Here is a 13754-nt window from a genome sequence, read left to right on the forward strand (position 1 = left end):
CCTGCTGTCAGCATCCCTCGGGCCTGACTCTCTGCTGAGATGGGGCCCGTTAGTGCCAGGTGTGGGCTCAGTTCATCACTGCCCTGAACCTACACCAGTGCCAAGCGAGTGCAAACTGCCTCCACTCTGGTTTCTGCTGCATGACACTTACTTTGCAGTGGTGCGAATGGCTCCCCTGGGCACCTGGGATGGGAAGGATGAACTGGGCCTTGTGCTGGTGGAATGGGGGGTAAGGGGCAGGAAGCTCTTACAGAATCTTTTGTGTGAGAGCATCCAAGCAGCGCCCATAAATGGAAGCGTTTGGTGTTGACTGGATTTTAAATCAGAGGCCAAAATGTCCAAGTCGAGGTGCCTAGAGTGAATCCATAATTAGGCTCCTAAATACTAGTGACTGGATTGGAGAGGTGCTGAGCCCCCACAGCTCCCATTAATGCCCGGAAGAGGGGAGGGTGCTCACCCTCTCTGGAAGGCAGCCCCCCTTTATCGAAGGAACCATGTGTGCAGGTGCCTGGCTTTGACCTGCCAGGTTTGAAAACAGGAGCTACGTTTAGTTCTTAAAATACTTCCCCTCCCCCCAAAGGCTCAATCATCGAGCCAAGCAACTGACCCCCAAACTAACGAACACAGCGTCTCGTCACTGACCAGCAGGAGCATGGAATACCTTGGGCACCACAGTGGGGTGAAAACACCTGTACTGTGAAATCACCGGGGGAGAGAACAAACAGCCTCCTTGCTAGTGCCTTTGATTTACCACAGGTTTAAAAAGGGAGAGCGGTTGCCCCAGAGAAGTGCAAACTTCAGCGCTCTCCCAGCACCCTGCTGTACCTGCAGGCGTACTCCACGGTGTAGATGGCTCCTTGACTCTGCTCCTCCCAGCTCTGCATGTCAGCCTGAAAGGCAGATCATGGGGAACACAGAATGAAACTTCTTGTCAGGAAAAGTGAAGGCGCCCCTATGTACTAGACAGACATACCACCCACATCACACACACAACTAGCACCAAATGCAGCCCATTCACTGACACGCTACATAAGCATATGGAACACCTGAAGAAATGGCCACCTGTGGTCTAGCAGGGAGACAGTGCAGTTCAGTGGTTAGAGTAGCAGGTTGGCAGTTCTGCTCCCAGCTGTGTTACTGACATGCTGAGTGATCTTGGGCAAGTCATGTTTCCTCTCTAGGCGTCAGTTTCCCTATATGTAAAATGCTCTTTTCCTTCTTGTAAAGTGCTACAGAGCTGGTAAGAACGTATCGTTAGCGAGGCTCGACTGGAAACGCACTGCTCAGCCAATGATACATACCACACATAGGTCTTTAATTCCATGTAGCATTTAATTCACTGCCATCCCCTGCAACATCCGACAGCCAGATGTCGCCTTCCTTGTAGGCTTCCCTGTCCCCCTGTCTCACACAGCCTCAAGTTCTCATTGTTTATAGCTGGGAACTGACAGCAGGCAGGCCGAATTCAAGGCTGAGGTTACAGTAAATGTTGTGCACATTAAGAACATGAATCCCACATCACTTCAACCTTTGGCCTCTGCTGCTTTTTGCTGGGCATCGCATTATGAGTCCCTCTCCCATTTTAAAGGCTAGCGTCACCTCTGGGGCCTTTTCCGAGAGCTAAGAGTGCACTGGTTTTGTTTTAAAAAGGCGCTTCTGCCTGGAGCGAAATACTTTGCACAATCTGGCAAAATTTCTCTTGGCCGTGAATGCATCCATGATACAGCTGAGAGCCAAGGTGAGGCAGGGTCATACCAATGAGCTGCTAAAGCGAATGCTACTGATCGTCTAGAAGTTCCAAAACATTCCACACAGGTGGTACGTCCATTCCAGCTGGTGCAGCTACCATCAGAGCTGACTCGCTTCCCATCAACTCCAATCCAGAGCCCCAAGAGAAAAACAGACAATCAGCTTCTTTCACAATTCAGGAATCTCATAGGAATTGTTCTGGTGAACATTTTTACAGCCTGCTTGCAAACAGACTTTTCCATCCTCCAGTCTGCTAAGAAATCCCAGTGCACTCAGAGCCAGAGCATAAGTAATGACTAATACTATTAATAATAATAATGCACGTTCCTATAGTGCCTTTCATCTCAAGGGCTAAGTAAGTGCTACACAAACCATGCACAGGATCACTTCATGCAAATCTGATAAGCTGCAACTCTGGTGTGGGACATAACAGCACACAGCAACATTATGGAACAGCTAAGAACCGAAAGTGAAAAAAGCAAATCACAATGAAAAGGCAGATGAATTTAGTGAGAGGGGGAAGATGGAAATGATTCATACTTAAATTTGGCCAGAATTTGTAGGCTTCATTTGTAAAATTTACAGACGTGCCTAAGTCATTTAGACACCGTTGAAAATGTTACCCAACAAACTCTTGTCTCTGCAAAAAGTGCCAGGGGATCGTGAATGATCACTAGTGATCACAATGGCTCTCACCCCAAACTGGCAGCACCGTGCTGCTTAGCACCACTCTGGGACACAGGTTCACTAGTGACTCGAAGGGAAGAGTACCCCAGTAAAAGAATCCCCAACACTGTTTCTGCAGCAGGTAGTTGCTCCTTGAAGATTGTCAGTTCAAGTACCAACCCGGCTCCACACTGCTCTTAGCTCTGTTCTAGTTACTTGTGAGAGCCAACAGAGTAAGAGTAAAAGGTGACAGAGCTGGGCTGGGCTGAAACAGTGGCTGAGGTAGAGGCTGGGAGAGGGATGGAGGAAATTACAAAGCTCCAGAGACTTTGGCCCCAGTGTTCCCTTGCACTAGTAGATTTCCAACGTTGCCTTGTATCTGAGGCCAGGCCACGACGTCCATTCCCAGCATTCTCGCCACTTCCTGGGGCTTTCATGTTCTTAACTAGGAAAAAGCCTTTCCGCTGTGCGCCTGTCTTTTTAATCTTTTCACGACATCCTCTCTCAGAATTCCCAGGGCACCCCTCGCATGGGGTTTAATAGCTAAAGCCAGCTAATGATATGCAATAGCACTAATGATGAATTGTGGTCGCTCAGCAATAAATTAACAAGGAGTTCTACACCCCTGAAAGATCAGGGGAAATCCCAAAAGGCGGCTTTGTGCAGCGCAAGAGCAGAGCTTAGCAATGCAGCTCAGACACAGCAAGGCACCCTGGGCCCTGCATCTCGCTGTATCTTATCAGTGAGGTGTTAAGTCTGCCTGGAGAGCTTGAGATGGATGAAGGTTTAAGATTAGTTTTAATCAAATCAATGAAAGTTACAGCAGTGACCTTCTTCCTGCACCAACCTTTCCTCCCAAATCACCCCCAACAGTTTATTCCTATTTAAACCCACTGGGAATCTCTAAGGCCGTATCTCCAGAGAACCATATGACCTGGAACAGACGAGGCCTATTAAGTCCCATCTAACCCACCTCCGAACCTGTGCAGAATTTTCCCTTACAGTAGATTTTCTAGCATTTTGTCCATCAGTTCTAAAAGATTCAAGTGATGGGGCTTCCACTGCTTCCTTTGGGAGCTAATTCCTCAGTCTACTTCATGGGAGATGCACAGACAACCTAGAGAGAGTTGAGAGCTTCAGAAGCGGGGGGTAAGGATTTGGACTACAGTCAACGTCACTTATGCTGCTCAAAGCCTGCTCTGTAACAGGATATTTTGCTACATGGCGTGGAACTGAGAAGGAGGCAGGACTTTTTAGTCTGCTATTCAGTCAGTTCTCTGTACGGGAGAGGATCCTTCACAAACACAAACCACTGCAGTAGCAGAGATCTCACTCAAAGTCACCCAGAAGACATGCTCAAGACACAAACCATGCTTTACCAAGTTTCTATATGCTGGTCGCTGAGAACATGCTTCGCTAGATGAAGACAAATAGCTTTTAAAGGTCTAATTTCCTTTCTACCATTTCTGTTGCATTTACTTTTTTCATGTCAATTTGGAAAGTAAAATCAGCCTGGTCAGTTTCACTTTTGTCTCTAGCGAATTTCACTGTCTGGTTTTTATGTGTAGGTTTCTAACACCACAGGGCAATGCCAAAAGAAAAAACTTTTCATAGAAGTAATTCAATCAATCAATCAATATATTTCTTGAGAGAGAGCATGGTGCAGCAGATAGACCACTCGACAGGGACTCAGAACACCTGGGTTCTATTCCCAGCTCTGCTAATGACCTGCTGTGTGACCTTGGTCAAGTCAACTCCCTTGTCTGTGCCTCAGTTTCCCCTCATTTTTTGCCTCATCTCTCCATAACTGAAGATAACTCCTTTGTAAAGGGCATTATGATCTACCGATAAAAAGTACTACATAATTGCTAGGCATTATTTAAGATCTGCAGGATGAGGGCTGTCTCATACTCCTAATACAGTATGGACAGTACTTAACACAACAGGTTCCGACCTCGGTCAGGGCCTCCGGGTGCTACTGTGCAAACAATAATATTCGTATATACTCTCCCCAACCCCTTTTTCCTTTCATAGAACCTAATTTTTGGGCCTAAATTAACTTGAAATGGACCCTTTCAACAATGGATTTTAAAAAACAATTTGGAAGAATTAAAACCAAGTCAATAAGCCATCGTGGTTTGGAGCGAGATAAAACCGGACAGCTCTTCCCTAGAGCACGGCCTGCCTGACGCCCTCAGCAAGTGCAAATTATTCTGTCCTGCCAAAAAAAGTCAACAGGCCCTAGCAGAGAGACAGAAAGAATCCACCCTGCCCCAATTGAAAGCTTTCCCAACGATGATAGCCAAGCCCCTTTCCCGTTGGAAACAGCGCCACAGGAAGCTGAATAATAAAACAAGAACAAGCTCAAGAACAGAAGAAACAACCTAACCACGGATTTGTAGTTCTGAGTAGCATTAAGAATGCTCAGGACACAGCGTCCTTTAGTGAGCTCTGTAAGAGGGGGGGTTACACAGAACTACACGGGAATGGACCCCAGCAAGTAGGACTGTGCATTAGCGAACACAATGTTGTGTTGTTTATCATAAACCGTTCCTTCTTAGTTCTCAGGGGACAGGGGAGAGGCAAGCAATGCTGAAGATGCAGAGAGAAAACACTTGCTGTCCTCTGTAGCCAGCACAGTCCCAGCTGCAATGAATAATTCTCTTTCCATCTTTCTCCTCCTCACGCCACCATTAACAACCAGGCAGAAACCCAGGAACTATTTTAAACACCTGAAGAAGACTAGAGACTCATGCCTCATCTGGGAGGAATCTCGTGTACAGGATTCTGGAGCTACTGACACTAATCTTCAATACAGAATGAAGACTACAGAAGATTTAGGAGGTATCTGGGGGAGGGTGGAACTGAAGTGGATTCTCTCAAGCCCCACAGCTCACCCCAGATACTCTAAGGATCCTCACTACTATCCTTTGTGGGTATGTCTACACTGCAAAGGGAGGTGTGACTGCAACACACCAAGGCATACCAAGCCAGCCTGGGTACCAACAGCAATGAAGCTGCAGCAGCACGGGCTAGCGTCCTGAGTACAAGCCCACCAGGGAGCCTGGAGACATCTTCCCTGGCTAACCCGTGATGCTGTTGCTTCACATACACAAGCTAGCTAGACTGGAGCTCGCTGCAAGCACACCTCCGATTGCAGTGTAGACATACCCTGTGAGACATGTAAGGATGGCCAGACTGGGTCAGATCAATGGTCCATCTAGTCCAGTATCCAGTCTTCTGACAGCGGCCGGTTTCAGATGCTTCAGAGGGAATGAACAGAACAGGGCTATTATCGAGTGATCCATCCCATCATCCAGTCCCAGCTTCTGGCAACTGGAGGTTTAGGGACACTGGGAGCATGGGGTTGTGTCAGTGACCATCTTGGCTAATAGCCATTGATGGGACCTATCCTCCATGAACTTCTCTAGTTCTTTTCTGAACCCAGTCATACTTTTGGCTTTCACAACATCCCCTAGCAATGAATTCCACTGGCTGACTGTGTGTTTGTGTGAAGAAGTGCTTCCTTTTGTTTTACACCTACAACCTATTAATCTCATCAGGTGACCCTTAGTTCTCATGTTACAAGAAGGGGTAAATAACACTTCCCTATTCACTTTCTCCCCACCACTCATGATTTTATAGACCTCTATCGTCTCCCACCTCAGTCATCTCTTTTCTAAGCAGAACAGGCCCAGCCTTTTTAAACTCTTCTCATGTGGAAGGTGTTCCTCACCCCTAACCATCATCACACTCCACATCTAGTCCATGAAGGCTCCCTTTGACCATGCTGATTCTACACTGGCCAGCAGAGGACAAAGCAGAGCAATCTGACATTCAGCTGCTGCCTTCGCAGAGGTACTAGGTAAATTATTTTCCTCCCTTTTCAGGCAAAAGTCACTCCTGAGTCAGGACTGGTGGCCAACGCAGGAGAGGGATCAAGCGGAGCATCAAGGCCTCAAGGCCTGCATGTGGATGTGTTTAGCTGTGACACGAGCATGGGCAGAAATAGGGACAAGGCCCTCTGGGTCACTGAAATCTGACTAGATGACAGTCTTCTTTTTGTGGGAGGAAAGTGAAAAATGACAGCTACCTTGGCTAAAAATAGGAGGGACGGCAAGTAGCTACCAATGTGAACTCAAGCAACCTCCAGAGAGGTCAGTGAGTTTTGAGGATACTCATGAAGACGACCCTGCCGAGCTGAGAAAGTCAGTAAATAAAAGATTCAGAAGGCTCCCCCTCAACAACCCAGCCCCCACACACTGCCTAACAACATGCTGTGTGTCTCATGCATTCACCCCACTGTCTTTTCCAGTAGGGTTTCAGTGTCCCCCTACCTTCCTTGGCACAAACTGTTCAATGCTGGCACCCAAGCTCTTCCCTTTGCATGGCTTGGCATACAATCGGCTCAGTTTTCTTTTGTTCAGGACACACACTCTGAAATTGGGCCTATTCTGATTAAATCAAGGTGAGTGACAGCTTGGGAATTGTATTACAAACCTGTCCCCCATGTCCTGGTGATGTGACCAGATTAATGTTGCACTACACATACATATACAGCTCTATATACCGCCGCTCACACACAGAAACGTACATAAATAGTTAATAAATAAGTGAATAATAAAGTGCCACAATCTGGGTTAATTTGGAAACTCAGGCTGTAAAGCGAAGGTGAGAAATGAGGCCTGACAGTGCATTAGCATAGACACGGAGCAGTAATCTATTCATGAGGCATCACTCCTAATGAATCATGACTGGCAGGAAAGGGAGAAGGACACCAGGGCTAGCATTAAAGTGTCAGCACTCCATGTTTCGGAGGAAAGGGGAAGTGCAGCTGTGGGCTGCGATTCATTAGTGTCCTTTGCCTCTGGTGGGCTCTTTTTACTTGTTTCTCTCCCCATATTTTATGCAAGAAATAAAAACACCTTGCAGCACAGCCAGGGGAAATGAGATTTAACATCTCCCCTCTCCCCAGACAAGGCAGGTAGCTCATTTTCCTCTGTCTCCGCGTATGGGCTGTCACCCAGTGGTTAGAGCCAAGGGATGGCAGTCAGATTCCTGGGTTCTTGTCTTGGCTCTGCTACTGTCTCAGGGCGTGAACTTGGAAAGGCATTTCACTTCTCCTAGATTCACGTCACTCTTAGACAACCCCCAGCCTTCACTGGTCCAGGGAGCAGGGAATCGAAACCCAACACAGTCCTCTAGGCTCCCCCCGGCAGTGCAAAGTGCAGCCACTAGAGGGCCCTGGCCAACTGCAAAGTCCTTTTCATTGTTTTAGTCCAAAGTGAACCCAGCAGCAACTTGGAGCTTTAAGGTCAACCAAAACTGGGATCTTCCAAGGGGTTCTGGTCACTTTGGGTCTACTACTGCCAGCAACTATCTGAAGCAGCTTATTATGTTACACTGCTTTGCCCTTCTGAGGATCCTTTCATCTGAAGTTCTCAAAGTGCTTTACAAACATTAATTAGATAAGTTTCATAGCAGCCCTGGAAGGCCAGTCGTACCATCTCAATTTTACAGATGGAGAAACTGAGGCACAGAGCAGCAAAGCAACTCTCCCAAGTCACAGAACAATTCAGTAGCGGACCCGATAGAACCCAGGAGCTCTGGGTCCCAACCCCTTTCCTCTAACCATTAAACCATTCTCCCACCTGGACTTGATTATGCTGTTCTCTCCCGCCTCACAGAGTCAGGAAAAAATGGCCAGGGGTGCTAGTGTCATGGGGAGAAAGGCAGCTTGCACCCTGTTCCTGCCAGCCCTGGACTCCTCACCCAGACTGGCTCTCACCTTGTGCTGAGCTAGCTCCGGAAGGGAGCGCCTGACATGCTCCTGCAGTCGGTACAGTGCCACAGACGGCTCGTTGGCCAGAATGTACATGCTCTCCGTGAATTTGTCTGTAACTAAAATAAGCAAAACAGCAGCATTATTTAAAATGGGACTAAATGGGGAGAAGGCAAAGCTCCAAACCCCTTTGACACGTCTAGCCTATCAGCAGGTACGTTAAAGCAAAATCAAGCTAAGCACTGATTTCTGTTTAGAATCCTTCCCCCCAGACTCACAGCACAGCAGCAGGGTTTACTGTACCCTCTGGGGCGCTGGAATCTGCTGGCCCTTCTGGGTTTGCTAGCCACACATCATTCAGGGAGGTCACCTGCAGTCCTGTAAGACCACTGGCTTTTCTGGGATCAGTAACATCTTTGAACAGATTCTGGGCATCTTAGCCAGGCCAGCAGATTAGCAGAGCCTAAATTTAATCTTGAAGGGGAAAGTTGGCTCTTGTTCCAGTGCAGAGTGCCTGAGCAGCCCGGGAGCTAATGGCAGAAAGGGGGTACTGACAACACCGAAATCTAGACTGACCTCGGATTTGAGGTTCCCTTTCCAGCTGCTCACCCAGTTCCATGCATCATGCTCCTTACATCTCAACAGCCCCCATGGGGATCCTAACAGAGTATGCCAGGAACACACAGTAGCATGCAGTCGGTGTGACAAACCCACCATATGGACATGGCTCTGGGCCACAGAGTGCCTTGCCAGAAAAAAACCCTAGAGAGCTACAGCACAATGGTTTTAAAACCCAGTAAACTGCTTTGAGGCAGGAGGTAAACAAATTCCCTTCCAGCCCTGCTGATGTCTCCATGACCAGCTTTTAAAGCCACTAAATGCTGTTTCTTGAACATGCTGCATCACCTTCAAGCTCTCACTCCTGAAGGCTGTGCATCACCTCTGTGATCTCCCCCATCCGTCTCCCAATCTTCCTCTCCTGCCATTCCTAGCATTGCACTGTCTTTCTCACCACCCGCTGTGCTTGGAGCAAATCAACTCCTCTCTCTTCCTCCTAATAGCACAATTCCTTTAGGAAACCTTCCCCCATGGATATCCCCACAATGTTCTTTAGAGAGGCAGTATGGTCTAGCGAGTAGGGCACTGGACCAGGGCTCAGGAGACCTGAAGTCTATTCCCAGCTCTGCCACTGACCCACTGTGGGACCCTGGGCAAGTCACTGCCCCCCTCCGGGCCCCCCGCCCCCTTCCCTTCTCATCCTGAATCTGTCTCTTTCTGGAGCTCTCTCTCACGATGTGTTTGTACAGCATCTGGCACAAAGGGGCCCTGGTCTTGGCGCTAAACATGACCACAATACAAATAACTGACAACATCTTGTGATTTAAAATGTTTTATTTATTGAGCACACACAGCGTGCCTAACCCCATACACAAAGGGGAGACATGAGCCCTGCCTTCTGGCTCATAAGCTCCATATCCTGTGAATTAGACTGCAAGCTTTTGGGGGGAAGAGAGTGCCTCCTCTTTGTGGGTTTGCAATGCCCATGTACACCTACAGCTACCTGAAACACAAAGATCAGAGAGGGTTTTCAGAAGTAACCTTTCAATAGTGGATGTAGATTTTTTTTTTTAATCACAGCAAAAGTAGTGGGTATTTTTTGCCATATTTAAATACACTGGTTTATGGCTCAGCCAGTCCTGAGCCCATGCATTGCGTGAGCTGGCTGATCTTTTGGAACTGAATACATTTTTTTTTAAACAAGTTCCTTTTAAGGCAAATAGTTTTGCTTCCCCAGCTCTCAGCTTTTGTTTCATTTATGAGTGTTCAGTTATTGCAGTGTTTGCTGTTAGCCAACTTTCCAAACGGCTTGAATATAGATGTAGATAAATGCTGAGCTTTGCAAAACAAGTGGTAGCCACGTGCCAACTACATGTTCCAAAAAGGATACGGACACCCACTACTCATCTGACTTGCAGATGTGAGGCCATTTTGTGTTGGGACTCACACAATGTGCTGTGGCAAGGAGGGGAGAGAAAGAGGAAGTAGCAACGATGTGACTGTTATTAAGCAGAGATGAACAGACCCTTGGATGGTAGGGCACTGGAATGTGAGATTCAAAAGGGGATTGGACAGTTATCTGGACAGCAAGGATATCCAGGGTTATAATAGTTAATGCTAATAAAAAAATTGGAAGAAATATTAAACCTCATGCCTCAGATTTAAGCCAATCTCTAATGATTAGAGATCAAGATGAAGTGTAAGGCAGGCCTGCATCTGCTACTGGGAAGTTCTTACATCTTTCTCTGAAGCATCAGATACTGGCCACTGTCACAGACAGGACACTGAACTAGATGGATGCTGGGTCTGATCCAGTCTGGGATTTCATAGGAAATCCCTTTTACTTCCTGACTCACACCTTTGAGGATCTCTGTGGCAAGATACTTTTACAGACACCTTCAATCTCTGGCCTAGAGCCTTTCTTGCACATCCTGCCGCTTCATATCAGCTGCCTTTGTATATTTCCAAATGCCCACAAAACACCAAAGCCCAGAAGTGGTTTTTTTTAGGCCTTGTCAACACTGGGGTTTTAGTCACCAGTGTAAACCACCTAGCATAGACATGGTTTACACCAGTGCAACAAAACTTGCACTAGTGCATCTTATCCCAGTTTCCAGGTGCCTGCTTCAAACTGGGCTGCAAGAACATAAAGTCATATCTGCACTGGTGAAGCTAAACCAGTAGCAAAAAACCCAGGTGAGATTCTTTTAACCAAATCCTTCCTCTCATTTTAATTCACATGTGAAGGCTCTGCCTGCTAACCCCAGACCTGCAGCAAGTCAGACAGCAATGGATTTAATACACTGCAAGAGGGCAAGGCAGTCCACTGAAATAAAAAGTCAAACATTTTAAAATGTATCTATCTTTTTTTAAAAAGGCTCTTTAAATGAACCACAGGAGCAGTCTGCGGAACTCCTTGCTGCAGGAAGCTCAGCTTAGGAAGAGTAAAAAAAAAAAAATCAGGATTTATCTGCAGAAGAGACACAAACTAGCAGCGGTCAGGGGACTCCTCAGGCTATAATTGTCAGCCCCCCATCCATGGGAGGCCACACAGAAACCCTACAATTGCACGACCCACGGAGCTGCCCTGGGGCTCCATAACTGCCCTGCCCCAATACGGAGAACGCCCTGTGACCACCCAGGAGGGCAGGCCTGGGCCCTACATCCACCGAGGGGGCTGCCCTGGGGCTCTGTAAATACTCCCCCCCCCCATCTCATCTCATCTCGGGGAGGCCACACAAGGGCCTTATAACCCCCTCCCCCATCCCTGTCCTGAGGCCCTCACCCCACCCGGGCATTTCCTGGACCCCCACCATGCCCCGCCCATCGCGGCCCCCGGGGCTGGTCCGCCCCGCCCCCGCCGGAAGCCCTGGCGCCGCCATTTACCTTTTTTCACCTTGAGCTGCATCTCGGTCTCCTCCATCGCGGGCTGGGGGGGGAGCGGGGGGAGCGGATGCCGCAGCCGGACCGGAATCCCAGCTCCCGGGCAACTTCCGGCTCCGCGGTGCAGCGCTCGAAACGGCCCCTCTGGAAACCGCGCGACGCCGCAGAGGTTCCGCCTCTTCTCTTGCTCCCTGGCCGGCCCCTGTTACTGAACATGCCCTAGGCCGCTACCATTTGGGGCCAGTGAGCGACCCCTCCCCGGGGGACCCTCACCTCCCCGCTGTGTGGCCCCATAGGATGTGGCTTCCCCACCCCAGCAAACCCCAGCTCCCAGCCCGAAGAGGCAGGGACTTTCTGTGGAAGACATAATGGGACGTTGTCTCTGCCCGTGAATGCACTAGAATTAAATGTGAAGGGTTATCAGGACAGCGGTTGTAAACTCTACCCATGCTTACCCCTTGGGGGCCCCCACCTGGAAGGGACGCAGTTGCTGGGGCAAGCCCCCAGTGTTTCCAGGTCCCCTGAGTTCATCCGAGTGCTGCTAATTGCAAGTGGTCAGAACTCATGAGTCAGGTTCCAAAAAATCATGAGATTGGTGCATCGGTGCCCTCCGAGTGTGAACCCCTCCCCCATTGCCATGTATCAGGGCCAAGTGGAACTTCCCAAGGGAGCTACCCCTGGTGATTATAGAATGGGGGTGGGGGAGGGTTCTGCCCATGACGCCTGCCCCTCTCCACAAGGTAGCTCCATCACTGGTCAGTGAGCCTCACTTGCCTCTTACCTACCGCTGCCCTCTTGTGTGGGGAGACTCCCCTTTGCATTGAGGCAGGAGAGGGGCAGCTGGCGTCACTGGCCGGTGCTGGTGGCTGTCACCAGCAGTGTACAGAAGGGCAAGTAGACACCAGCGCTGCACACGATCTTGCTTGTTTGACGGCACTTTACGCTGCTGTGACCTGGCTGGCCTGACAAGGTCAAGACTCTTTCAATCTAAGGAGAGCAGCTGACACGTCTTGCCTCAAAGTGGCTCAATGGCAAACATAGGCCCAGGGGCACCATAGGTCACCCTCTGTATATGCACTAAGCAATTCTGCATGGCCCCGGCCTCTAGGGAGCATTGCATTGTGATCCTGCCCCTTGTACAGAGTGTGCCAAACTCTCTGAGCCTCATAAAGGATTTCTTTGGCCTGTGTCTTTTGGTCAGTTGGCTGTACATACGCTCCATGGGTGAGAATCCGGCCCAGACGGTGTCTTTAGAGAGGGGGAAATTGCTCACGAGTAGTTCTGTTTCTCTGGAGATATTGTCTGGCAGGATTCTCATCCCACCCAGCATTCCCCTCCCCCACCACCATTTGGATTTTCTTTGAGGAGGGGGTGATGTGTGTGGGGTTCGCAGTCTAGGCAATCACATAGTAGGTACTCAAGGCCCATTCCTGATCTGCAGTGCTCGTCGCTAGAGCGAGAAAGGGGGTTGTTTATATTCTTGTGGAGTGAGATGCCTGCATGTCTCACACTGGAGACATGAGACCCAGCAGTGAGAATCCAGTGAGATGATCCAAGAAGCAGAATGACAGAGAAGTAATTTGCCGTTACCCACCTTCATTCAATAGGTACATAAAGCTCTGGGATCCCAGGACAGAAAGAAGGGCAACACACCATTATTCCGATTCCCCAGAAAGAACACACCTGGATTATGATGTGGGGGAGAGGAGGGATTTTCACTGGCAATTTTAATTAGCAATTAGTAAAGAGATTTTTAACTCAAATGTAGTTTCAGTGCTAACATACAGCTGCAAGAGCAGAAGATCTACCAAAACGTTAGACACCTTTGAAAAGAAGTGCCTATGAAATATCCTGGGAATTGGATGGAAAGATTTCATCAGCAACAAAGAGATCCAAGAAATCACCAACCAGTAGCTCATCTCCACTAGAATCAGAAGGAAGCGCTGGACATATGTAAGGCACCTACTGTGGAGACCAACACGACAGAGCAGCTGGAAGCAGCAGCAAATGACAGAGAGGAATGGCCGGGCGTGAGACTAGTCTCCACCCTGTGCCGGATGCAATAATAATAAATGAGATCTGGAATCCAGGCACTTTGGCATATAAACTAGTACCA

General features: G+C 48.7%; 1 protein-coding gene across 2 annotated transcripts in view; it reads right to left on the bottom strand.

The window, feature by feature from the left end:
• Window positions 1–11817, bottom strand: part of BORCS8 (BLOC-1 related complex subunit 8) — a 19877-nt gene extending 8060 nt beyond the window's left edge. Inside the window, exons 1-3 of one of the 2 annotated variants that reach the window (XM_039515609.1) lie at window positions 11642–11816; window positions 8204–8316; window positions 826–890 (exon numbers count right to left, since the gene is read on the bottom strand). In XM_039515609.1, coding sequence (XP_039371543.1) covers window positions 826–890; window positions 8204–8316; window positions 11642–11678 — 215 coding nt within the window. In that variant the 5' untranslated portion in view covers window positions 11679–11816. Of the gene's footprint in view, window positions 1–825; window positions 891–8203; window positions 8317–11641 lie in introns of both variants that reach the window. The other variant, XM_039515610.1, reaches the window with a different exon arrangement.
• Between the last annotated feature and the right edge of the window lie 1937 nt (window positions 11818–13754).

The sequence above is a fragment of the Mauremys reevesii genome, linkage group 26, assembly GCF_016161935.1.
Source record: "Mauremys reevesii isolate NIE-2019 linkage group 26, ASM1616193v1, whole genome shotgun sequence".
In the NCBI taxonomy this organism is placed as follows: Eukaryota; Metazoa; Chordata; order Testudines; family Geoemydidae; genus Mauremys; species Mauremys reevesii.